The sequence below is a fragment of the Cygnus atratus genome, chromosome 1 (genome assembly GCF_013377495.2).
Source record: "Cygnus atratus isolate AKBS03 ecotype Queensland, Australia chromosome 1, CAtr_DNAZoo_HiC_assembly, whole genome shotgun sequence".
Taxonomy (NCBI): Eukaryota; Metazoa; Chordata; class Aves; order Anseriformes; family Anatidae; genus Cygnus; species Cygnus atratus.
In genome coordinates this window covers 61008125-61034959 of record NC_066362.1, presented here as the reverse complement: position 1 = coordinate 61034959, position 26835 = coordinate 61008125, and the positions used below count along the sequence as shown (strand labels likewise).

The window sequence follows — 26835 nt, the reverse complement described above, 5'->3', positions numbered from 1 at the left end:
TGTCGTTTTTCCTATTGTCCTGACAAACACACGCACACACAGGGCAGCTTTTCTCCTGGAAAAATAAATAAATGCAGGCCCTCTCTGCAGAGGTGGGATGGTTTGGTGGGGTTTTTCGGGGCTGTGCAGGTTTCCTCCTCGTGACGGGTCAGTCTTTGGCGGGTCGCGTGCTGCCTGGCCCTGGTCTCCGCTGAGGTAGGCCAAGTGAGGGGGCGGCGTGCACTGCCCCGCGCTTGGGACATTGCAGTGTAGGACGTGGGATCTGCACTGAGCAAGGCCTGTACTTGCAGTGCATGAGGTACACGGGACAGTGAGAAGCGAGAAGCAGTCCGCAGGCAGCTCTTTGCCTGCACTCAGCGGCAGCAGGCCGTGGGCTTGGCGCTGCTGCGGGAAGGTCTCAGGGCAGGCAGCTACTGGGGCACTAGAAATGGTGCCCCAAGGATGAGGTGAGGGACACCTCAGGAAGCCATGTGCTAAGTCCTCCTTGGGGGGAAGGAGTCAGCATCCTGCAGGGTGAAGGCCACCGCAGGACTGATTTGCTGAGGCTCAGTTTATCTTCCCCAGTGATAACTTATTTTGGAAGAAGTTTAGGCTCTTCATTGTAATGCTCTCATTTCCTTTCTCGATGTGAGAGGATTTGTCTTCCTGCCAGCAAACTCTTTGCAGAATTGCTCCTCGAAAGGACCTCTTTGGGTCTCCTTTGTGCTAGAATAGCACAGGTTATCTCACCACATCGAAAATTAATTCCACTGTGGTTCATGGTCTGAACACCGTATTTTAGTGGCAGGTTGTTTCCTATGCTGTCAAATGTTTGAGTTTCTTATAAGCGTAGTAGTAACTCTGAATTCTTTCCAATTCTTTTTACACTAGAAGTGATTTACTGTCATAGTAGGACTGGTGTATTTGTACCATTTGTAGCATTCCTATCAAAGGAATTAAAGTAGCTACACCAATTGGCTACACTGGTAGAAATGCTTATTTGCCAATATAGTTTCATCTCTGTTGGAGATTTAAGCCAGTTCCACTGCATCTGTTAGGAATCCTGCCTCTCCGTGTGGCTGATGGACCGTTCTGCTGGCACATGTCTGCTTGTGTAAATCTGGTCCATATTTCTGTTGTTTTATTCCATATTGACTGCAGTCGTCTTGTATGTGGGGAATTTCAAAGCCAAAGAAAACAGGTATGAAATGCTGGCTCCACTGATGTCACCAGCAAGCTCGTGTTTGCTTCAGGAACACCAGATTCACCACTAATGTCTTATTCAGCCTTGATTTAGAGTACCTGAATGTTCATGTATTAGGCTGTAAAGCAAAAGTAAGTATTATCCCACGTTGAGAGGTGCTGAGCAGTCCCACCATGTGCGCACATGCGCTCATGCAAGATCTGAAACATGCAGAGATGACCTGGTATTGCCAAGAACTGGCACAGGAGAGCTGTTTAGTGTAATTCCACTAAACATTGTAAATAGAATTCATTTTAGCAGCCAGAGTGGGAAATACTGAATCTTTCCCTTCCTTCCCATGTGAAGGAAACCTACCTGTAAGAGTGGAAATGCATCGTGTCTCCAAGCAGTAACACAAACCATACTTGCCACCAGGAGGAATAACAGTATTTACCTTCTATACATGAAAGGCTTGATTAAATGTGAGCTTGTGAACAATGAATTAGAAAGAGTGTTGCTGTTTTGCTTGACGCGGTCATGTCGCATCCTACCACTAACCCTGGAAATGCTGTGTTTCGACCTGAGGGTGTGGTTGTCTGAAGGAAGCTGGAGGGATGTTGAATCCCTTTGAGCTGTTGAGCTTTTCTTCTGTTTGTTATGTGTTTAGGGGGAGGAACAAAGGGAAAATAAGACAATGGGAAATGTGGAACGAGCTTAATAATAGTGGGTGCAACTAGCCCCACCTTTAACACAACACAATTCGTATTGTAAGACTGTTTTCAATTTCTGTCTTCAGATCAATTTTTTTTTTTTTTGTTTCAGTCTGCAGTTTTCCCTGCTGAGTCTTTGCCTCTGGCTGAATTACTTTTGAAAGCCTTCAGCCAAAATGTTTCAGCTGTTGCAGGGAGTGAAGCTAGGAAGAAAAATGTGCTGTTTCCCCTACATTAAAAAGTACACCGGGCTTTTCTTTTGCTGTGACTAATCTTATGCTTTGGAACATAAATGTTATCTGTTGGTGAGGGATACTGTTTGGATCAAGAGTGCATCCTTTGCCATTCCTGTGTCATCTCCAACTTAACTTTTCCAAGGCTCTGTGGGAAGAAGATTTCAGCTTGCACTCATAGCACTGAGGGTCATGGTTTAGTGATAGGACTCTGCAGGTCAGGTTGATGGACTGGTCCTGTAATAAAGCCCCAGCCTGGGAGTTGTATGGGAATGCATACATGGTGTCTGCAGTACAGAGGCAAAGGTTGGCCTCCTAAACAAAGGTACAAAATACATTTCTGGGGTTTAGTAGGACTTTCCTGTAAATGTCAGCCCTAGAATGGTGGACTAGAGTAGCAGGAGCTTGTTTCTCCTGCGCCACCAATGGTCCCTCTGGGACTATAGCAGAAAAGAGTTGGAAACTACTTATTTTACTTGTATCCAGAAGAGGTGAAGACTGGGCTAGGAAGGAAAGAAAAGAGCCTTGATACCAGTCAAGGCCAATGATTTGGGCAAAAAAGTGTCATCATTCTATTTCTGAAGAAGCACGTGCTGCACTGTGCATGTGTGGGTGTGCAGTGAGGGAAGGGTACGGGATCTGCTCAGGGTATTGCCAGTGGAAATGCATGTATCAAGCGAGTGCAGCGTCTTGAAGGCATAGGTGCAGATGGTCTGTGTAGGGCAGGCATTGCCTCAGACAAGCACTGTGCACGTGCAGAAGCTGCATCCAGGAGTTTGGGATGTTTGGTAGCCAGGAGAGAGCTGTAGGGGATCTAAAGCCTGGGAAAAACATGCAGGCTCCTCAAATTTTGCCCTGTAAATTTAGGTGAGCAAAAAGGAGGTGTTCAAGTGAATCTGATGTCAGGTACCTTTGTTTTGGTGAGCTGAGGCCTGGGGGCGGGTAAAAATAAATCTGGAGGCTATAAGGGAAGCAGCTTTTAAGGTCCAATGAGTGGTAGAGGCCTCCTGGGACTGGGGGTGGGCGAGGGAAACTGGGGCAGGGCTGCAGCTGGGATCCATTGCAGAAGGTCCTTGAGATGGAGGAAAGGTATTTGGATGAACTGGATACAGAAGGGTTGGCTAGGCATTTAAGCAGACAAGCCTGGAAAGAGAGGAATATGGGGAACTAGTCATGGGGAAATGGGAATGGGGAGGAGCAGATAGGGTCTGGCTGAGACAACTGATAGCAAGTGGGATGAACATGAGATTAGCAGAACCTGGGGCTTGGGTAGCGACCTCAGAGAGTTAAACCAGGACTGTGTGAGCAAGGGGACAGCCGGGGAGCAGAGACTGGTGTTGAGTTGGTGAGGAAGATGGTGTGGAACAAAGGCCTAGCAGGAGGAGGTGAGAAGACTGAGGTGGGGGCAGACCAGAGAAGATTTTTGGAAGATGGAGTGATGCTTAATGAAAGAATCATGGAATCACAGAATGGTTTGGCTTGGAAGGGACCTTAAAGATCACCTAGTTCCAGCCTCCCTGCCATGGGCAGGGATGCTTCCCACTAGCTCAGGGTGCCCATGATATGGGGTGTCCTCCATAGCTACTTCCAACCAAAGCCTGGAACAAAGCCTGGGATTCCTGAAGCTCCCTGTATGTACGTACGAACCCCCTGGCAGAGTGTCCGTCCCGCCATCTTCCTGGAGCTGCTGTTGTCACCAGCTCTTCCACTGCCTCAAGTGGCAGCGGGCTGTGTGGGCCAGAGTATCCACCTGTTTTGGTAACTCAGTAACAGGTAATGTCAGTGCCGGTCTGATGCCATACCATGGGCCTTCAGTGTTTTTCTTGTGTTTTTGTTTTTTTTTTTTCCTCATCCTTTAAAACAGAGAAACCCAAAGTTGAAAGCTCGTTTGCAGTCTCTGAAGGCAGTTTCTCTACCTGTGGAGCTGAGCACTTGGGGAGTAAGAAGTGCCACATTTGCAGTTGTCTGAGCAGTTGTAGTTGGGCCCTCAGAGGCTTCAGCGCTCCGGCTTTCACAGCACTTGTTGGCGTTCACAGCAGTCCTTGGACACATCTGCAGCCTCGTTCAGCACAGCAGGAGGGGCTGGCTCTGAAGGTGAACCAGGGTAATGTAATGAGTGAAACTGGTGCCTGCAGGGACTCCTTGCTAAATTCAGCATGCAGTAAGGAGAAGTGGCTGAGAAACCTCCTCACCTGACCTTCCCAGGCTCAACACAATGTCAGACAAACCCTTACCGAGGAGTTTTTGCCAGGCAGCTGTGTGTTCCCTGTCCTGGGGGTTGTAATTGTAGCAGTCTGAAATACCAGGTCTTGCTTCTCTCTGCGCTAACAACAAATTATAGTTTTGACTATGATCTGTGCAACAGTTTGCCATTTATACCCTTATATATTAAACAATAAGTATCCTTGAAGTGAGGAGAAAGCAAAATATTCAGCATATCTGTCCCAGTAAGGTGGTTTCATCCCTTCCTTTCCAAGTGCTTCAGTGCTCATCAGGTTTTCCATGACAGGCGACTGATGTCACTACCTGAGCAGAAGACTTCATTTTCTTCCCACTTGAATTTATTTGCATTACTGAGTTGAACTAGCTCAGCAAGGGCTTTACAAGCATTGTGACTAATAGAAAAGAGTCAGGAGGAGTGAGAGGGAAGGAATATGGAATCATAGAATCATTTGGGTTGGAAAGGCCATCAGGTCCAATCATCAGCGTAACGCTACCAGTAACAACACTAAGCCATGTCCCTGAGCTCCACATCCACGTCTCTTAAATATCTCCAGGAATGGATACTCCACCACTTCCCCGAGCAGCCTGTTCCAATGTCTAACCACCCTTTCCACAAAGAAATTCTTCCTGATATCCAGTCTAAACCTCCCTTGGTGCATTTTGAGGCCATTTCTTCGCGTCCTGTCACTGATCACCTGAGAAAAGAGGCTGACACCTCCCTGTTGCAGCCTCCTTTCAGGTAGCCCTAGGGGGTGGTGGGATCTCTTCTCTGCCTCCTTTCCTCAATGCATCCTTAGTCAATAGCAACTATTGATCTGATCAGGCATGTCCTTTGCCAAGGACAGGCAGGAGATGACATTTCTGGCTGCCAAGGGAGGAGCAGGACAGTCCCTTTAACTGTAGCAATCCACTGAATCAGGTTAGTGACATACAAGCAGGCAATTTGCTCTGTGGGCTTAGAGAGCAAGAAGATCAGTGGAATGAGTTGTATGATAAAATTAAGGAAATACCATAACACAACAGCTTTCCTGCAGGCAGCCCGAATGCTGACACTGTCAGCTTCTGCATTCCTTGAATTGCAGCGTTGTTCCTATGACATGGGGGTGCAGGCACAAGAGAGAGGTTGTGGTACTTTGATTCCATTTGGGTTTTTCAAAAATACAGTTTGTTTTGACACATGGGATTCTCCTGAGCCCCTTGTAAGCACTGTGGTAAGATATCACAGATCAAAGGGAGCGGAATGGGGCAAGAGGGGAAGGAGACTGTGTGGGATCCAGTGCTAAAATGTACTCCAAAATGTACCATAGGAACATAACACTTTCCAGTCATTGGCCCTTCATGTTTATATTTATGTAAGTTTATCCAACTTTTCCTTTTCCTTTTTTTTTTTCCCCTCAATAAATGGCTTGGGCTTGGCAGCCCAAAGCTAGGATCCCATCATGTGTGTGATGAACTGAACGATCCTGCTGCTGGTGTCTTCAGTCTCCATGGCCCACACGAGAGACTTGCATGGCCAGGACAGCAGTGCCCACGAAGAGGTGACAGTTCACCTTGCCTCAAACTAACCGTGCCCAGCACAGGATGGCTGTGTAGCTGAGGTGGGAAAACACCTCTGGAGATAGCCAAGTCCAATCCCCTGCTCAAGCAGGGTCACCTAGAGCACTTCTCTCAGGACATTGTCACAACTGATCTCAGCGGATCAGTTAGGAGCTGTGGCAGGGGAGCATGAGTACCACGCAGGGGCGTGAGACAGCCAGGTTAGTGCTGGATGGCCTTGCCTTGCTGCAGGGTTGGTGGTGGACACCTTGAGGCAGCGACTTCCCCACTGCAAACATCTCAGCTCAAGAACGGAGGCTGCTTCTGGGTGCTGTGTCTGCTGGGGCGATGCCCTCCCTTCTCCCCCCAGAGGCTGAGCTGCTTCCAGGGGCTTTGCATGGGCCCGTGCACGGCCCAGAGATGCTGCCTGGTGCTGGGACCGTGTGCGGGGCCCACGCCGCGGCCCTGCGTGCCTGTGTTCGTGCACGAGCGCGCGACTCCATGCTTTCTCCTTCCCCCAAAGGGAAATAGGCTCCAAACAAAGTAAGGGCTGGGGGAGGGGGCGTGTAAGGCTTTAACTCTTGGCGTAGCCTTACTCACGATTTTCCTGTTAGTGTTTTGTCTTCTTGGCATCCTTCCTGTTCTTTATGTATATACATTATATATTGTTGTTGCATTGTTTCTCCATGTATGTTGCATCCTTTATTCTGTAAAGCACCGGAGTTGAGAAGTGTTGCTTGCAAGCTTTGTCTGGCAGCCCTGATTTACTGGCTCGAATGCAAAATTTGTGAAAGTAACTGGAGAGAATATTTCTGTGAGCACCAAGGAGAAGAAAGTGTGCGTGGGCTTTAAGCGCAGCATGGCTTTATTCTTCTTGGACGAAAGTCTGACCAGCTGCAGGTCGCTTCTGGTGATGTGAAGCCTCATTGTTTGTATGCACCACTGTGGTGGCTGGGATCCCAGTTATAGACTTGGATCCCATTTCTGTGCGAGGTGCAGTGTAACCGAAGCAAAGAAGATCTTGAGACGTGGCCTCCAGTGCACAGCAAGGGTAATACCCACCCCCAAACCACAATCCCATTGAGGTACACTTGTTTCATTCCCCGCAAATGAAATAGCAAAGAAGGGTGGCCTGGAAGGCTCATCATGATCATCTCCTGACCTTATTGGAGACAAGTCTGCCTGGGTGACCTGGCCGTATACATTTTTGGTGGTATAAACTGCAGGATATTTGGTGCTCCCCTGGCTTTTGTCGTCGCTGGTGGCTGTACCAAGTTCATTTGGGTAGCGGGCAAAGCTGGTTTCTCTATCACCCTGAAGAAGTTTCTCTCATAGCCCTCTAGCAGACCCCTCAGTCCTCTGGATCTAGGAGCGTGCCCACTGTCAGCGCCTCTATTTTATCCACAAGTGACTTTGGAAACATCGCGCAGTGTCCGGTGCCCTGAACCAGATGTGCGTACTCCCGGCGGCCTTTCGATCGGAAGTGGGGAAGAGGGCATCTGGGAGGCTGGGGGGGGTGGGAGGAAAACTTAAATTAGCAGAAAGTCAAACAGCTATTGCTGGAGACAGATGATTACAGCTCATTTCAAGGCTGCTTCCTGCATGCCAATGATAGATCAGTAAACAAACGCCTCTCTGCAAACACAAAGCAGGCAGGAACTCTGTTTGGAAGAGAGAGGTCGGGGTAGGTCTCGCTCTGCTCGGTGGCAGGAAGCCCCTATCACATGGCCCTGGGAATCGTGAGGCCGGGTGCGAGGAGAGGCTTCTGCTGGGAGACTTCACATCCTTCCCAGAGCCCCGCCAGCAGGTTTGAGAGTTCCCTCCCCTCCCTCTTCCCTCCCGCCTCCTCCCCTGTCCTTCCTTTCCCAGTTTAATTTTGAAACGGTATCAGATGACTGCTTTGTTCCCCCAGACAATGGCAGGGATTACTGAATAAATTTCAGTGGTGGGGCTCCTCAAATGGGGCTTGGCATCTTTCTCCCCTTTTACGGCCCTGCTGCTCCGGGTGTACGTGCCAGGAGCGGTGGCTCTGGGCTCGGGCTGCGGCTCTGGGCTCGGCTCTGCCTCATGTTGCATAGCAGAGAGTTCGTGTGTGGCTCATGCGGAAAGCTGCAGTAGGTCAAAAGGGACCTGCTTGGTGTACATCTGTCCTTCTCAGGTCATCTGCAGGCTGGACTCGGCCCTGCCTGCGTTCCTCTAGGCAGTTTCAGTTCCCTGGTCACACTGCCCATGGGGCAGGAAAGCAGATAACACTTCTGAGCTTCTAGCTGCTCTCTTTTCCCCACTGTCCTCCCTCTTTCTCTCCTGTCCACACACCCCCATCTCCTCCCTTGTACCAGGTCAGGTGTGTTGGATCCTGTCTGTGAGCTGCTTCGACTAAATTGGTCGTTTAGTTAAAGCAGGTCACCAAGGGGCTCCAAAGAGGCAGCACGCAGTCAGGGTGGTGTGATGGATCAGAGCAGAGCTGTGGGCAGACGGCAGGAGCAGGAGCTCCCCTTGCCCTTAGCAGTGAGCAGTCATGTTAGCTCAGGGTGCCTTGTGGAGCCAGACCTGGGCAGAGAAGCTGTACCCTTTGTTTCCCCGCTGGAGGTGGTTCGCCATCCCTGCTGTCCCAGCTTCCTCCTGTCAGGCTCTGGGAACGGCTGCGGGCCCGGCCTGCAAGTACAGCAGCACGCGTTTGCTCATAGCCACGTGAGGGTTTTCAGGCCAGGCTCTGTTCAGGGGCTGTAGATGAAGGCTGAGAGGTGGAGTTTCTGGATCAGAAGTTATGTGGTCTTACCAAGGTAGAGGAGCTCAGCACAAGCAAAAGTTCGGTGTGGTGACGGCATGAGGGCGGCCGTGTGTAGGTCGACTCCTGCTGCTGTCAGATTTCTTACCACTGAGGGCAGTGCCGAGGTGCACCACTCACTGACCCTGCTGTGCAGCACGGTTTAGTCTTTACTTATTCAAGTAAAGACCATCCCTGCTCCGAGGAAGGTGTAAGCCAAGTGCAAAACAACCTCTGTTGCCGCTTTGCGGGAATCTGCTCTGGTTGCCTGGGTGAGTCATCCTTTGGACGGGGACACGAGCGGTCATTAGTTTTTCATTATCCTCAGTCCATAACAGTTAATGGATGGATGAATAGATTTTGTTCCTCGGGCTGGTAAATTTTCTTGACAATTTTGCAAGGCTGCTCTGTGTCTAGAAGTGAAACGGGTGTTTGTTCCACTTACTAATGAGGAAGAGAAGCCAAGGGGGCTTATTGTCTGGGGGGAGAGAGCCTGCTGAATGGTTAGCCATGGACTGCCCTGCATGTGTACACACTGAGTTGACCCAGAGTTCACTCCTCATCTTAGAGTGTTGCCAGTGGGGGATAAAAGGAGGGAGAGAAAACTGGAAACAAACAAGACAGATTTTTTTTTTTCTTTCTCTCTGCCCAAAGTACTTGAACAGTGGAAATGAGAGATTCTTTTGTTCTTCAGTGTTTTGGTATGACTTCTTTTTTTTTTTTTAACTGCAAGAACCTACTGAACTTCCCAAGGCACTCAATCTTGTTGCCAAACACTGGGCATGGTGGAGTAGCATCTGGCAGAGCAGCTGAGTGGATAGATTTGAGAGGCTTCAGATTTTCCAAGTGGTGCGTATTATATGGTGAGCCCCTCCTTGTCATGGAAACGCTGCAGAGCAGGCAGACTACCTAGAGAAGTAAGAAAATGGTGCTGCAGAGTACCAGTCCTCTTTTCTACGGAGTGAGAGTATTGTGGGGCAATAAAAAGAGGAAGGAGCCTGTTGTATTGACTGTGCAGCAGCAGTATGCAGAGGAAAAAGAGGGATGGACTTGCTCCATGAATACTAGAAATCATGAGGCAAACAGAATGACTCGTTTTTGTGACCAATTTATCTTGTCCCACAAGCTGCTGTCCTCTGAAAGCAGGTCATTAGCAGCCTGACGTGACCCGCAAAGAGAATAGTGTAAGGTAACCAGTTGCTTCAGTGCAATGTCTGGTCAGCATAAAATGTTTTCTCTGCCAATCTGTTGCCTTGTTGCCTGGACGTTGTGACAACTGCAGGAGTACTAACTGCTTAGGTTGTGTGGCCTTAACACTGTGCTTATTAAAATCATTTTTGTTTTAGTCTTCTGTGAGGAAAAAAATCTAAATCTTTTGAGAATTTGACAATAATAAGCATTCATAAAACATGTTGCATATTCAGATCACGGTAGAGCAGTTGATACTGAGGCAAAGATCGTTTTTGTCATCAAAACCTGTAAACACTTTCTTGGGTTTCTAAAGGGTGATACTATCACCCCTCTTCCCATTTTACAGGTGATGAGACTGAGGCTGTCCTTTGGGAGCTGCCTTATTTTGCTTCTCGTATTCTCCTGGATTTCAGGAAGAAACATGCATGTGTGTGTTAGCAAAAGCGAGAAGGATGCTGAGCACAGAGCAATGCCTCTTCCTTGTGTCTGTCTGCAGGTGAACTGCTGCCCGGCTGTGTGCTGACATGATGACAGCTAGCAAGGCGGCCGATGTGAGCAGCAAGACTGAAAGCAGTGTCTGCAAGTCCATTGAGAGGTGAGAGCTTTCCATGTCTCAGTGCCAAGGTACTTTGCTTTCATTTGTTATCCCCAAGAGAAAGAAAAGCAAAAGAAGAAGACATTCTTTCTGCTCTGCCTTGTCCCTCTCTCCTCACATGTTAAATCATGCCGCCGTATGTCTCAGCTGGCTTCATTGCCGTTTCAGGGCTGTCATGCTGTGTTTTTAGCATCCTGTCAGAGCAATAAAGTCCTCGACTCACAGTCCTAGAAGAGATCTGCCCCAAGACAAGACTATTTGTACCGATGACACCCCTGTTAATGCTTGCCCTACCTGCACTTGAAATCTTCAGCAATGAAGATTCCATGGCTTCCTCACACAAGTCTGTCACCACAGGCTTCTCCCAGTGTCCAGCCTTGGTTTCCACTGCACGGTCCAGCCACCATTTGCATTGCCAAGCCCAGTTCTCTAGGCTTAAAGATCCATGGTGTTCACAGTGCTAGTTCTTGACCAAATCATGATGTTGTCACTGAGACAGCCAGGAGTTAAATTTCTGTGAGGCTAAGGAGGAACAGTATCTGGCTCAGGTCCTCTTTCTGCTCAGAAACCCATCCCAGACTCAGTTTGTACTACAGCAGTCTGCAATGGCTGCCAGCATTGCTTGACTCCAGGACAAAGCTTGAGGCCTGCCAGCATGCAGGGTATCCAAGTGAATGCTCTTACAAAAGTGCTAAGTTCTGGAAGAGGCACAGTTGATACGTTTAGATTAACAGCAATTTACTGGGTTGAACCCCAGTGTTGGAACTGTGGTTAAATGGGACTGATGACAAGGGCTGGCATCTCAGTAACTACCTTGTGTTGTGCTGGTGCTCCTTTCCAAGCCCAGGCATTGCTAAGCACTGAAAATTACTTTGGTTCAAAAACATTTTGTGTTGGAGTAAACTGTTTGTCCAGCTGGAACTTCACAGTGTTGATATAATAGCACAGTATTGAAAAAAGCACTTGCAGATCCCCAGATTAAAGATATTAGGGATTTCTGATGCAGTTAGGACTCAAACGATGACAATGTTTACTCCCTTGCTATGAAAACATTGAGTCTAGTGTCTGGGTGCTACGTCACATGCTCTGGGCCAAGGGAGTGTGCCTGGATGTATGGGAGCCCAAGCCCACGTGCAGCCTGGGACGGTGAGGACACAGAAATGTAGTAATAAAAGCGCAGGGTTTGTGCGTTAATGTGCATGTGGGAACATTTGGATGAATCCAGACAGATCCTCTGAGCAGGCTCTAAAGGAATGCCAGCTGTATCACATGGTTTCTCCTCTTAACAGCAACAATTTTGCTGTTGTTTGCAAAGGGTCAGTTTTGTGTTTGTTTGCAATGGATCTGCCTAATGCCCCAAAGATGTACAAAACTGCTGCACATCTAAACACACATACAAAAATGCTGTTGAACCTCTCATTAGCATCAGCACATCTGATGTATAGAAATTATTACCTGCCACCTACTTCTGCCACAGACAAAGATTTCATTTCATACGGTTAGTCATAACGAGAGGAGAACATTCTGTTCCTGTTACAAAGACCATTCCCTTAGCATTCTCCCCCATAAGCCTCTCTCAAGCGCTTGGTTTGAGCATCCTCTGCTGTTATCAGATTTATGAGGTAGAGCTTGTGGAGCTGATGGACTGAAGCGAGGGTGAGCAATGGCAGCGAATGTTTATTTTTCTCTCTTTGGTGTGTAGGATCAAGCTTGCGGATAAAAACAATACAGCAGCTGTGAAGAAATTAGAAAGACTTTTGTGTGGATTTTCAAGTGAGAGATGTTCTGAAGGTGCCTCTGTCACCCGGAGTTTAACGCCTGAAGCTGAACCAGTTTCTTGTGTGGTGAAGAACCCACTTGGAGCCTTGGAGAACTTGATGCTGGATCCAAAACTAGACTGCTTTCAGCAGAACATGCTTAGTCCCAAAATGATCATCAGCGACCCATCTGTGGATCTGAACGTTAAAGAAAACAGTAAAATCATCAGGAGGCAGATAGGAGGTACTCAGAATATACGGTCACCTGGAAAAATTGGCTTGAGGAATAAGTCCTTTAGCATTAAGGACAAAATTTCAGAGTGGGAAGGGAAAAAGGAAACGCAGTCTGCTCCTCGCCGAGAGGAGGAGCAAGGAGCTAAAGAGGAGCACAAAATACCCTGTGTAGTTGAGAAGACGAGCGGAGAAGCACTGGTGACTCGGAAAGTGGAGGCCAAGAGGCTTATGAGCTGGGAACTGGAGTGCAAAGGGGCAGGCAAAGAGAATGAGCGGAAAGCAGGAACTCCAAAAGGGCAGGGAGCAGAGCGAAAGGGGGAAACAGAGAAGGATGGGGAAGTGGAATCCGGCATTGGAAAATGCAGGGAAGTGAAAGGTGGGAAGTGGGAGGTCCAGAAGGAGAACGTTTCAGTGCTTAGTCAGGTCAAGAAGCTAGAGCAGGCTTTGAAAGATGGCTCAGCAGAGCTGCAGCCGCAGTTGCCTGGTACTTACTACTCCCCACAGTGCTTGCAGGAGAAGGCAGCACAAGGACACGCTGCTCCAGAGGGCCATGAGAGCATATGTGGGGCTGAGCTCAACAAAAGACTTCTTGGCTTGGACTCTGAAATCAATGAGCCAATTTTTGGGACTCTAGAAGAGGTAAGAACTTCTCATGCGAAATCCAAGGACTGCAATGTGGAAAATGTCTACACAGAGCCAGGGGTGCCAGAGAAGAAACCCTTTATCAACCCGCTGCCAAAGCCCCGTCGGACTTTCAAACATGAGGGGGAAGAGGACTGGGTGCCAGCAGCTAGGAATAAAAGGAACTTACCCCCTCTGCCATCTATTCCTCCTCCTCCTCTCCCCTCCTCACCTCCCCCGTCAGCTGTCAGCAGGAGGCTCTGGAGCGGGAAGCACAAGAACAACGCTGACCACAGGTATTCGGGCTGTGTGTCGCACAGGTGGTGGTGGTGGAGGTGATGGTGGAGTTCCTCCTTCCCATACCTCACTGGGAGAGCTGGGTCTTCCCGGGTCACACATAATCCCCAGTAAATGGGAGCCTTGCTGGCCACAACCAAGTCATATCCCCGAGAACTCCCAAGCAGTCAGCACAACTTCGCAGGGTAACTGTGAAGAGATACCTCATGGCAGATCTGGGCTTAAAGGCCACTGTGTTACGTTGCTCAGCCTTCAAGACCAAGATAGAGGGGTTGGGGATTTTTGTTTGCTTTGTTTTTAGCAGAAAATGTAATTTACAAAATGAATATTGCTGATCTGGAGCCAAGTCTAGAATGATAATCTCTAGGCTCTGCAGCAGCATTTTCGTTGCTCATAGCAAACCTGTTCTCCTAACTGAATCTGATGTGTATATATTTTCCTGGAGTGCTTTCTTGTGTTTTTTTTCCCCACCCCCATGATTGTAGCACATTTTTGAGGTGGTAAGCATAGAATACACAGCTGCGTAAACAGTCACCTAAAAATTCCTGGTTTGGTTGCAGGAGAGAAACAGAAACTCACCAGGTTTGTGGGTGGAGGACACTTAATAGGGTTTTAACTCTTTTTACCATCCAGAACATGAGTTTTGCTCTCCTGTACTGCTCAGAAAGTTGATTTTGGGGCCCCATTACTCCTGCCGAGGGTGAGGTCTGTGTTGTAAGTGGAGCCTGTCGTGGCCTCAGGTTCCACGCAGTCTTGCAGGATGCGCCACCTCACGCTCACATCTTCGCAGCGTGCTATTGCCATGACAGCCCAGATAGTCTGTGGCATCCCTGAAATGCCTTCAGTCGTGTGGCTGGTAAACATAACAGATCTCAGTGTTTCATTCTCTACATGGAATGGGACTGTGCAGTGTTCTCTTCTCGGTAACTCATTTTGGCAGGTATGTTGTGTGGTGGTGAAGCGAATTATGAAGTGCTGCGATGTGGTTGTAAAAGCTGTTCAGCTGTATCACTCTCCTCTTTTGTTCCTTTCCCCTCCCATCAACGGTGCAGGAAGTCCTATGAGTTTGAAGACTTGCTGCAGTCATCATCTGAGAACGGCAGGGTGGACTGGTACGCGCAGACCAAGCTGGCCCTCACACGCACTTTATCTGAGGAGAACGTCTATGAAGACATACTGGGTAGGAGCTCTGGGTGAGGGAGGGGTTTGACTGCAAGCACTGAATAACTCAGAAGACTTGTGGTCAACAAGCACTCAGCAGAGGTGCTGAGTGAAGGATGTTTATTATCCAAATGCAAGCCAGGACATGGTTTACACAGATTATTGGCAAGCAATAAAAAAATGGACAAAATATTTCAAAATTCATCGGCTTCAGAGGTGAACCTGAAGCATGTGGGAATGAGCTTTTATTTTTCGCTGGCATCTGTCCTCTGTCTTCCTTTTGTCCTGTGGACTAACTCTCACAGCTCTGCTACCTCCATTGTGAGCTTGTCACCGCTGAGATAAAGCGAACGTACTGAAACCAGCCTTGAAGTGAATTCCACGGTTCAGAAATAAGCTCACAGTATGGCTCCAGGTGCTAATCAATTAAATAAAAAAACCCTGAGGTCCCACAGTCCTTGAAACTGAGTTGTATTTCATTCTATAACTTTGATGGCAGATCAGAGCCGTTTTTAAGATTATTTCCTGCAACATTCTCAATTTACGTGGTGTTTTTTAATACAGGAAGTTAGATGGGCTTTTGTGGAACGTAGAATAGAAGCACCCCTCTTGAACAAGCCCTTAATAAGTTTTAGTAGCTGTAGGCTGGTGTTGGGTAAGGCTGAGTTTAGTGGAATAGGAAAAGAGTGGCTGCAGCAGCTCTTACACACAGCCGCTACCTACAAAGGTGGTCTGCGTTATTCAGTGTGGGAGGCAGCTGCACCTTTTAGGAGCAGTGAGGGCATTACTGTTTTGATATGAATAAAATCTCATCATATTTGATTAGAAAGAAATCAAAACTTTTTTTTCTCTGAAAAGAATGGTGTTCTCTTGGGACTGGTTGTAGAAAAGGTGATGCCATCCTGTCCTTTTTTGACATTTTTGAAGCTGTCAAATTCTCATGTGGAGCTGAGGGCCTGTGTCTGCCTTTTCCTTCTTTATTTGGGGTGGTGAAAGAGATGGGAAATGCCTGAACAGCTGGTGGGGTTTTTGTGTTTGTGTGTTTTGGGGTGTGGTGGGAGGTCTCAGAAATCTCTGTGTAAATGTCACCTTGTCAACTGGAATAACAGGGATAGTGTTACAGGTTGGCTTTATAAGCAAATCCATCCGTCCATACACAAGCACACCCGTGTGTCCCACGCTTGCACAGAACTCAAAGACCAGCCTGAAATTTCTCTCCCCTCCAGCTTTTGTTTCAAAGATTAGAAGAAAACAAAGTAGTGGCTAATTGTCAGCTAATGGAGCATGCTTGTTTGTTTGCTTTTCTTGCTGCATGTTTAGGCTTTGCCTGGAGTCAGTGATCTTTAATTGGTTCCTGCAGTCCTGGTGGTGTTTCCGTGGGAGCTTGGGAAAAGGGGTAGACAGGGATAACTCCAAAAAAGCCACAGCTTTATTTTTCACGAGACCGCAGGCAATTATAGTCCACAAAATAAAAAGAAACAACATGTGAAAACCACAGCAATGGAGGGGTAACAGGGACCTCAGTCGTAGGACACTAGAGCTGACCCACAGATAGTCGTGTGTCCATCAGGGCATGCAAGCACACACGTACACCCCATGTGCATTGCATGGCTTGGAGAGGGTTCAACTGCTGGTGAGAGAACTGTTGCCTTTCCCAGCAAGTCACACGGATTCCCTTCATGTACCGCCATCATTTTACCTGTTTGCCATTGCTTACCTGGAATATTGGAAATTGTAATGGGCAGATGGATGTCAAGGTTTGTGTGTCAAAAAGAGGGAAAATATGTTTTTTTCTTTCTTTCAAACTATTTGGACATGCTGCCGAGCAGTTTGAGTACAGGGTGTGCAACAGAACCTAAATTCATTCTTCCTTCTTCAGTCTACCCAGTATACGACAGCTGAAAGTCTACCCAGTATACGACAGCTGAAATTTAATTCTGAAATATGTAATTGGCATTAGAAGGTGGAGCCACTTTCAGGGACTGGAGCATGGTTCCTGACAAAATGTTTGTGCAGACTTGCTTTGCCAGTGTCACACAGGCATACCTTTTCCTTCCTGGTGAATTCAGGTCCACCAGTGCAGTGATGAATATCTCTAAGCAGTGGATAGAAGTCAGTGTTGGAAAAGAATTGGGATTCTGTCTTTGAAGACTTGGTCTGGGCTCCCCTCCCCAGCAGGGCGGTCAGGTCGGAGCAGGTCAGGATGGATGGATCCTAAAGCCATCCACACTCCTTGCTTCTAGAGGCCTGCAGCATCACTGGCCTCCAGTCTTAGCTCTCAGCCAGGCGTTACATGAACATAGGAGAAAGGCAGTTGTTTTGAGTCGCAGCTGTCCGTTGGGATGGCATGAAAGGATGGCGATGAAGAGAGAAGTCTCGTAACAAGTTGCGTGCACATGAAGGTGCTTGGGCTGAGATTTGTCACTGTTTTTTAAGGTGCTTGGTTGAAGTTACTGCAACCTGCTTTTCCAGAGTTGGGTACTTTTCTCTGAAGACACTGTTGTTAACATTTTCCAGCACTGCTGAAGAATGGGTTGTAAGATGTTCATTATACATAATTTTGGGTGTTTAAAACTCAGACTAGTCATGGACCTCATCTCCAGAGTCAGTGGGATGAAAGGGACACCCCTGCGTAGTCACTGAAGCCTTATTTTTTTGAGGGGATCTCATGTAAGAATGGGCTGAATCTTTTTTCAGAGATGTTCCTTTTTTTCTTCCGTCACTCTTTCTCTTCAGGGAGGAAGCACCCTGAGTTTGCATGGTCTAGGTTAAGTAAAGCGAATCATTCTCTCTTTCTAAAGTGGGACATGTGGGAACTGAGACATTCATGAGTGGTAGATGTGTTTGAAAGCCCGTTCTGTGTCACAGAGATCCGTGCTCAGAGAATGAATTAAATTTCTCTGCAGAGTCAGCCCAAGAGCAGTGTTGACTCCACTTAAATGATGACCAGACGTTGCCCTAAACATGGGGTTAAATAGAGGATAGAGGACCCTTATGCTAGCCTTTAGCTCACAGTTTCGTTCAGAAATAACTCTAAGCAGAAGTCTGCAAAGAAGGAAATACAATTACGGACCACTGTGCATGAGAACCTCACAGCTCCTCTGAAGACAAGGAAATGAGCTTGAGGACTTGCTGTGTCTTTTCCATCTGTAGTTTCTGTGATATGTTTCTATGGCTGCATACATCAGTGTCAAGGTTTGGACACTGTCCAGTGAGCAGCTGGACTTCAAGGGCTATGGAGAGAATGAAGCAATTGCAGGAATGCTTGAGAACAGGTCTTTATGTCTGATGTGGGAGGTGGGAGAAGGCCAGCAGATCCCCAAACAGATTTTTATGGCAAACCTCAAGGATTTTCTGCACTTACAGTCTCTTGTTTGTGGCTTTTTGCTGCAGATCCACCATCAAAGGAAAACCCTTATGAAGACATTGAGACCAACAGCCGCTGTTTGGGGAAGAAATGCGTCCTGACCTTCCCAGCATCCCCCACCTCTTCAGTACCTGGGACTCCCACTAAGGTACTTCGATTCAAGTGGCCACCTCTCCTGCTCCAGAGGTCTTTGGGTCCTGTGTGGAGCGGTGGAGTTTTGCAACTGACTTTGATATTGTTAGCTTTTTTTTTCGCCACTGACTTGGGTACCATTAGGATTTTTTTCCTTTCTGTCTTTACCACGGGTCAGAGTGTGGTGCGATAGAAGAGGATGTATTGCCCTTTAGCAAGGTAAAAACACTATTCCCTTCTACAAATGGTTTCTTGGCTTGCATTCTTTTTCACACCAGAGCTGCCTTCCCCTGGTACTTTGCATCCGCTGTGCAGCAAGGAGCAATTGGATTGAAAAGGGCTAAATTATGTGACGTTACACTGGGATTTTATGCAGCTGCAATACAAGACTGGTGTGACAAACAAATGGGAAGAAATCCTCAATCCATTTTTTATGCAGATGTATCCTCAGCAAAACTGTACCGTGGCCCTGTCCTCTGAGCAATTTCTGCAACAAATGTGTAGCAAGAAAAGAGCAGCTTTTGAGTTTTAGCATGTTCATGTATGTGAGGAGTACATTAGTGACAGCAACAGATACAAAACGGGAATCCAGAAATGGGTGTGCTCGTGACATGAGGTGGTTTGGATTTAGGAATTAGCTCTGAATGCACAGAAAAATCCCAGTACACTTCTCGTGAACGGCCTAGAGCACTGGCAGAGGGGCTGCACTGGCAGAGCTGAGAGTGAAAACTAGCTGCTGTGTCTTGGCCCCATACCTGTACTGGGACAAAAGCAGAGTGCTAAATTTCTTCCAGATACTGAACAATGAGGGCAGGAAAGCTCCTCCCCCCCTTCTTCAAAGAGGGCATTTAAGTGCTTGGGTAATCAAGCCCTGCAGTTGTCTTGGCTTAGTGTCTGTGGGCTGTAGGCAGTCTGTCTGTGCTGACGCCAAGATGCGTCTGCAAACCACTCCCTTAGGATGCCTCTTTTGCTAACTAATGTAATGCCACTCCCCTGTTTAGGGAGCCTGTCCAAAAAGGATGTCCCCACCAGCAGGACAGCTTACAGATTTGTTCCATTTTCCTCCTTGGCAGTGAAACCAAAAGAAGAGGTAAAGCACATCTTGCTCCGAGCTCACTGAGGCCAGCCCTGCTCTCAGTTTCCTGAGCTGTTTCGGCCGGTTCCTGTTCTCTATTTTAGATAGTCCAAGCCTGGAGCCGCAGGGGCAATGTTAGAGCACAAATCATCTTGGCAGAGCAGGTAGTAGGGATCTAAACATGGTTTTCCTGACCGAAGGGTTTTCCCATGCTCTCCAAGCTGCAGCTATTATTAGAGTTGTTAGCCAACATTTTCAGAAGTCTGACATGCATTTCTTGATGTGTTGCTCTTTTCCAACCAGCTTAATCAGCAACTGAGGTTTTTCCAAATAATTCAGCGCTTCAAAGAGAAAATTGTCCTGCAGTTCTGAATCCATTCTTGTTACTAGTGAGCTCTAGAGCAGTGTAAGTCTGTATGGGAGTGTTGGGATGAAGTTGATTTTGCTCAGACAGCTTTTCAGTCGCTTGGCATCATACTGTGTAAGTGGCACTGCAGTGTTACACAGAAACATCCTTCACCCTAGATACAGTTCCCAGCAGGACAGTTAGTGAAGAGTTGAAGGGGAGCAATTATGTTACGTTACGGTGCTTTGACATCCCAAAGCTGTGATCTGCTTCAGTCAGAGAAGTTCTGCAGCTCTCTTGGCAGCTGACTGGTTTGCAGTGGCAGTGTGAATCACACTGGAGAGCCTGCGCAGGCTGGGTCTGGACGGACTTCCAGCAGTGGCTTATATCACTAGTGCAGGATGAGATTCTTCAACGTGAAGACTCTTCAAAGATTCGTTTCAACGTGTGACTTCTCTGTAGGTGGTAAGCATTTTTGTGAGTTGTGCGTCTTCTGCCAAGCCATCCAGCAGCACCTGAGCTAGCCTGAATGGATGCATCAGTCTGGTTAATGCCTCTTCTGGGTATGTCTGATGCAGGCAGACCATTGTGCTACCTCAGCTACAGCACTGGTGTGACTTGTTCAGAATTAGCTTGGATACCTCCCACCTACAGTTCCTAGTGCCCTGTAGAGATAGCATTTGAGAGTGCATACTCAGTGCCCAGAAAAGGGGCAGCTTAACCATATCGTAACTGCTGGGAAATTGTCAGAGGAGACAAAAAAAAGTTCTTACTGAGCACCTTTGTGGTGAGAAGTGGTTTGCCCTCCTTTATCTAGAGCTGAGCTCTCTGCTTCTCTGCTGCTGTCCTTGGTCAGAGATTTTAAGAACTTATTTTTTTGGTACTTAAATATCTCCTGGTGTGCTCCCACGGAACTTGCTTAGGAGGAAACCAGTCTCCGTAATTGTCTATCGTGACAATTTTCTTGTACCCTCCTCTGAAATATTTAATTCTTGCCCCTGTCAGAGACAGAATACTGATCATGCTTTTCATCTGGCCTCACCGCTTCTCTTTTCCTCCTGGCCATCTGCTCCTTATCCCAAATGTTTGTGGCTGGCTGGTTGGTTAGTCTTGTCCTGTTTACAGTCCCAGCCTCTGGATTGCACAAGTCCTGGGAGTATTTTCACACTAGAGTAAGGCTTCTTGACCAAACCCTGGGTTTGTGTTATGTTCCAAAATGAGTGTGGGCTGGTTAAATTGCTGGTCAAAATAGTTCTGGCCTAGCCTGGCGGCTGGACACGTTCCTTGTGTGTGCAGGAATATGTGAGCATTCTCAGAAGTTAGCCTGCTTTGCCAGCTGAGTGGTGTGGATTCCCCACTGGCTCTACTGCCATGACAGTGTTAGCAATGAAGCAAAGGTACATTTGAGGTGCTGTCTTCACTCGTTCCTTCTCCTCCATTTCCAGTTGCTTTCCAAGCCCATTTTTTTCCGACAAAACTCAGAGCGGCGGAGTTTCAAACTGCCAGATATACGGAAACTGAGCCGCGATGGAACTGGGTCGCCATCCAAAATCAGCCCTCCCTCAACCCCCAGCAGTCCAGACGACACCTTCTTCTCCTTGGGAGACCCTCAGAATGGCAAGAGGAGAAGGAAGATTCCCAAGGTAAATCTTGGCTTTTCTCTTTTTTGCTTAGCTTCTTCCAGGCAGGAATGGAAGTATGTTTTTAGTATGAGAGAATATTTTCTACAGTTTCCAATGTGGCATCCCTGCAGTATAGCCCTTCTTCTGGCACTTGACCTGACTTATGTTTAACTCCCTTTGTGTCTGGAGGGGAAGGTGCACAAACATCTCTGCAAGTTTTTCCATCTGAGATATCATGATTGTCAGGAGAGATTAAAAAAAAAAAAAGAGAGAAAAAATGCAGTTTCATTTTTGGATAAAAGCTGATGCTTGTTGGGGAGGAAAAAGCAAGGAATATCTCTGGAAAAAAAAAAAAAGAGCGCATCTTAGTTCCTCCTTTGCTTGAAAGGTGGGACAATCAGAAATGTGTCGTCTTGGTGCTCCCTCCTGGCAACCTGTTGTTCTTCGTTAGCTCTCATGCATGCGTTGGCTGTATCTAATCCAATGTAAGGTGTGATTGTAAGTGAATAATGAAAAAAATGACATTTGAGTGACAAGACATGTTGTCATTAGTGAAGGGCATTTTCTAGAGCGACATCTTCTACCTTGTATTTTGATACGGCATGACTCTGTTTTAATCCTATTTTCTTTCAGATCTAGCAGGAAGTGTATTCAGTCCAAACGAGGTTTGGCAGCAGGCTATCTATTGAACATTTCAAAAACACAGTTATAAAAACAAAGTTTCTTGTCCCAGTCTTTGCAGGACAAGCAAAGACTACCAGGGCCCGTCTGTGGTGATTTTTTTCTGAACCCACAGTTTTCATTTGGGGAAAAAGGCATGTGTTTGTTTATCCTCTTTATTTCTTGGTTGCCAGATCTGTGTTCATATTTGCATATATAGTTTTTGAATGCCCTCTCTGTATACCTCAGCTCTCCAGGAATGAGCCAAAGACTACAAATGTTTTGGGTTTTCTTTCTCATTATTTCTACACCTCTGTGCATGTGCTTGAGCTCTGTCAGTGTTTTCACACAAACATTTGTGTCAGCTCAAGGGAAGGTTATGAGTACGTATTTACTGGGCAGTGCCCCTGAGCAGTATTGCAGAGCAAGCTCAGAACAGAAATTCACTGTATCAGTGGCAAGGTTGACCTGAGACTTGAGCTGGGGAGCTGGATGGAAGCTACACTTCCATATCAGAGCATCCCACCTCTTATTTAAAAAAATTGGATTGATCCCTTGACCAAGTCTGTTGGTGGATCACCTTTTCCACACTGCCGGTCTTACCATGATCTCTCAGAACTTGTGTGCAGGGGTCCCAAGCTTTCTGGAATAAATCTGAATGCTGTGGCTGTATCGTGCTGTCTCTGCCTGGGACCTTGACAAGGAGGCAGCTCAGCTTGAGGAGGCTTGGGGAAGCCTGGCATGGTCCTTCACAACTCCTCACCCTTCGGGAAGGAATAGGGAGCCCAGAGGCACTGGGTGAGCTACTTACTAAGCCCAGCTGTGCCTGACACTGAAATGTCCTTTCTCCTGGTCAGCTGGGAGACCAGGTATTAAAGGATTTGCAAAGCCAAACCACTGATATAAAATACTTAAGTGTTTTTGCCCCCCACCCATCTCAAATTCTTTAGCATTCCCTGTGTCCTGTGTTTCCCCATGCCTGGTATGGAGGTTTCCCAAGCACATCCCAGTGCATATGTTAAGGGCATAAAGATGTTAAAGGTTTCTCTCATCCTCCAGCCAGTTTTCTGCTTTCAAGCCTGCAGAACAAGGCAGGTTCCCAAGGGTTACCCTCTGGTGCTCCCTGGAGAGTTGACCATGGTAGGGAGAGGCCCAGGTGGGTGCCAGCAAGCTCGTACAGCCACAGACTGTGGAAGCACATTAAGGCCTGGCCTTTCATCAGGGCTTGTTACCTTGGGCTCCTGCCATGCCAGCACAGCTGTGCTGCATCTGTGCCAGAGTGAGCATGGCCACTGGTAACACAAGTATCTAGACCATCAGGTGAAGTGTTTCAGTATAGCCAGGACTGGGAAACAGAGCTCTTTTCATGAAATTCTAACCTTCTTTCTTGCCTGGCGAGGAAAATAACCTTTTTTTTTGTTTGTGTGTTTGCTGAGCAGCTTGTGTTGAAAATCAATGCCATTTATGAGGCACGGAGGGGAAAGAAACGTGTCAAGAGACTATCGCAGTCTACAGAGAGCAATTCAGGGAAAGGTAAAGGAACTTTGAATCATCGTACATCTAAGACTTTTTGAGGACCTAGATTTTAGGCTGACTTGGTCGTTCATGTGACGTTTTTCAGTGCTTCTTCCAGTCCAGTGTGAGACTGAGTTGGGGCTTCCACCTCTTCTTTTGGAAAGATGAAGGTTGTTCCACTGCCCGAGGGCCTTTCATGACAAGGCACTTTTTTTGTTTTTCTCGCTTCATTTTCATTTCATGGCTTTATATGATAACCTCATAGGTCGCACCAAAAATGCCTCCACTTTTTGATGTTTATTTCTGGAACTGGCTAGAAGCTTTTGAGAAGAATGTTCTGTCCAAAGAATCTGATTTGTTGAGATCAAAATATTCTGTGGGAATGTGTTACTTTAATGAACTGTCCAACAGAAGATAGTAGAGTTTTGAAACAGTCCTGTTTTCTTCAACATCCCAATAAATAAATAGCCTCAGTTGGGAATCAGGGTTTGTAGACTATTGGCTGTAGGACCATCTCCATCATCTCAAGATTAAGACTTTCAGCTTCTCATTGCCAATCAACAGCTTACCAAAAGTGTTCAGGTACTTCAAAGCAATTGTTTATAAATATCTAATCTATGCAAAACTTTGAATTACGTCTTTCCAACACAGTAGTTTTTTTCTAAAACACCCCAATTTCCAGTGAAAGGCGGCCTCCAGCTCTGTTTGTTTCACACAACTACTTGTTACTGCTTGTCCTGTTTTATACATAAAACAGGTGGGTGGGTGTGTTTATATGAACCTTCTCCATTTTTTATACTCCTCTCTGAAGCATCTGAGGCATCGACAAAAACAGGCTATCGGATGATATAGGTCCTGCGTCTGATTCATTCCAGCAGTTGTAGGGATTTTTGTTTGTTTGTTTTTGCCCCTTGTCCTACTTTTTGTTTGTTTTTACCCCTTGACTACTGCGTATGAATCAGTATTTTGCTTTCATGTTGTGCTTATACAGATGTGGATGAAATACTGCTCTGTCATTTTATTCTTTATGCAACTTAGGGCTGTGCAAAATTGATTTTGTTGCATTTTTTTTGGGTTCCCTGAATGAGTGGGAAAATACTGAGGTTGGTAAGTTAAATGTCTGTGGGTGTATGCATCCTTGAAACATATGAGGCCCTTGAGATCTGTATTGTCTTCCCCCTGAAATTGTTAGGCCTGGCTTTCTCATGTCAGTGACAAGAAATGCACAGTTATAAATAGGCTTTACTTACTTCATCTTCCCCTTTCTTATTTTCTAGTTACAGATGAAAACAGTGAATCAGACAGTGATACTGAAGAGAAACTGAAAGGTAAGGCAAATGTGTGAAGAGAGCCAATAGCTCCTGATAAACTCTTCTTTGAGTTCCTGGGTCAAATTTTCTCCTCTGTGTTTTGCCTTTGGAGTAAGAGCTTGTTTCCACTCAAAACACAGTGAGAAGACAAAGATCTGGAAACTGCAGAAGAAAATCCAGGAGCAGAGGACTTTAGGAATCCAAAACAAACATCTGCTCCAATTGCCATCAAAGCTCTTTGCACTGCCTTTCATAGGAGCTTTCCACGGCTTGTATGGTGTGGAAGTAAAACGAGGTTTTTCTGAGTGCACAGTCATAAATGTGTGAACAGGCTGACAGAGGCAGTATTGCAGTGGGACAGGATGTTCACAGTAGGACAGGGTGTTCACTAACCCCACTACTCATTTATTAAGGGAGAAAACCCACCAGCCATACTGGCTAGCTAGGGAAATGGAATTGCACTGTATGATTTATTGCTAACTAAACTCTTCTGCATTGGCTGAGTTGAGATAAAGTGCTGCATTCTTTGTTTTGCTCCAGTAGAGCTGATATAGGGTATACTGGTTTCCATAATTCTCTTCTCAAAACTTCTTGTATGGGTAATTACCCTTGTGACATGCTGGTGGCATTACAATCTCTTGAGAATTTATATGGTGAATTAAAAATCCTGATGAAGTTGGAATACAAAATTGAAACTCCTTCACAATCCAGTTTCCTGATTGACATTCACACCTGATCGGGGTAGCAGGTCAGTTCTCAAGCTGAAAAGAGTTAAAAGCAGCAGTTTCCACTTTGTGTTCACCACAGCATATTGTGCTTAGGAGTGCTCACCCTTACCCTCTTCCAGTTTTTTAGAACAGAAACCTCAGCCTGAGTTCCCTCTCACGTTTGGTTGTACTTCCCGCATAAGAACTACTGGAAAATCTGGAAATCTTTGGTCTGTACTGCTGTGTTAGCAAGATCAAGGTGAAAATCGCTTCCCCTGCCTGCCTTTTGACAGGTTCTCAGGCTATCCTAGAGATAGAGAGAAAGGGTTTGTGCCCAGATTGCGCAGGAATTGCATCCACAATTGCTTTGAAACATGGTGTTAGGAAATACAGCGCACGTTCAGTTGTAGCTGAGAAAGACAGTGTAGATGTGGCCAGGAAGACTCAAGCTCTTGTCTGTTCCCACTTGCCACAGTGAATCATGTGCAACACCATCACCTTGTTTCTGTGTAGGATGTCTAACTGCAGCTGGGAGCTTACAATGGAGGGGATGATTCAGATGGTCAGAGGTCACCTCAGATCAAACAGCACTGGACTCTGGATGATATCCAGATCCAATCCTGGATCTGAGCGTGCAAAAAGCCTGCATGTCTAGATAAGTGTGAACGGGGGCTCTGGCACTTGCTGTTTGCTCTAGCTAAACCTGTATTTTGCTTTCTGCCTTGTTGAACTGTGGACTTTCCTATTTTTGAATAGAAAAAGGAGATGATTTAGCAAGTATCTTTTATTTGGGACTTTTCAGTTTTGTATGTTGTACTTAACAGACCGAACACACCAGCCAGTTACCGCTGCTTAGCAAGTCACTGTACATGAGCTGAGACACAGTAAATCATCAGACGCCAGTCATCAGACTGCATGTCAGAGCCAGAAGTACTGACCCTTGGGAAGGAAAAATGTTTAGAGACAAACTCTGCCATGATGACAGCAGTACAATCCTGGTATCTTTAGTAGGTTGCATGGAATATAAACAATGCAGAGCTTGAGTGAGATTTTCAGAAGCTCTCAGCATTACTGTGCCACAGCTCCTTTTGAAGTCCCTGGTAAAACAGAGGCCACTTCTGGAAGCTTTTGAAGAATTACAGCCTTAAAGCAAATGGTGTAATAGCTGATGAGAGAAAGGAGTCTAAGTCATATTTCCAGGGCTTTAACTGTCCTGGAATTGTGTCACTCTGATTTAAGAAGCACCTTAAGATTGCTTTAAGTTATATTGTCTGGAACAGTCCGTGACTACTTGACCAGACAAAAGGTCAAGAAGTATGTACCATCCCCCAGAAAGCTCTGTCTCCAAGCAGATGTGTTGTGTAGTTGGAGTTTCTGCAGTACCCCTGTGGTTGTTGTTTCTGTCAAAAATGTTGCATTACCACCCGCATTAGCGAAAAGCACTTTGTGAGAATGTGCTGTAGCCTCTGCTTGTAGTTAATTCTCTCTTTCTTTTGTAGTAGGGCTAAGGGAGACTCATGGAGATTTAATTTGAGATGCAGCTGTAAAACAAAGCAGGGGGAAGGTCTTAGGGAATCTCATCTGGTCTCTTCCCAGCAGGCAGCTTTTCATTAC

The 26835-nt window shown here is 46.6% G+C and overlaps 1 protein-coding gene across 4 annotated transcripts in view; it reads left to right on the top strand.

Annotated features, from left to right (window-relative positions):
* The window catches only part of DENND2A (DENN domain containing 2A), a 61053-nt gene that overhangs the window by 14482 nt on the left and 19736 nt on the right, over positions 1–26835 (top strand). For 3 of the 4 annotated variants that reach the window (XM_035568574.2, XM_035568575.1, XM_035568576.2), the window contains exons 2-8: positions 10319–10417; positions 12120–13325; positions 14379–14506; positions 17881–18002; positions 20853–21050; positions 23129–23222; positions 24482–24532. In XM_035568574.2, the coding sequence (XP_035424467.1) occupies positions 10347–10417; positions 12120–13325; positions 14379–14506; positions 17881–18002; positions 20853–21050; positions 23129–23222; positions 24482–24532 (1870 nt within the window). In that variant the 5' untranslated portion in view covers positions 10319–10346. Of the gene's footprint in view, positions 1–7585; positions 7672–10318; positions 10418–12119; positions 13326–14378; positions 14507–17880; positions 18003–20852; positions 21051–23128; positions 23223–24481; positions 24533–26835 lie in introns of those variants that run through there. The other variant, XM_050714067.1, reaches the window with a different exon arrangement.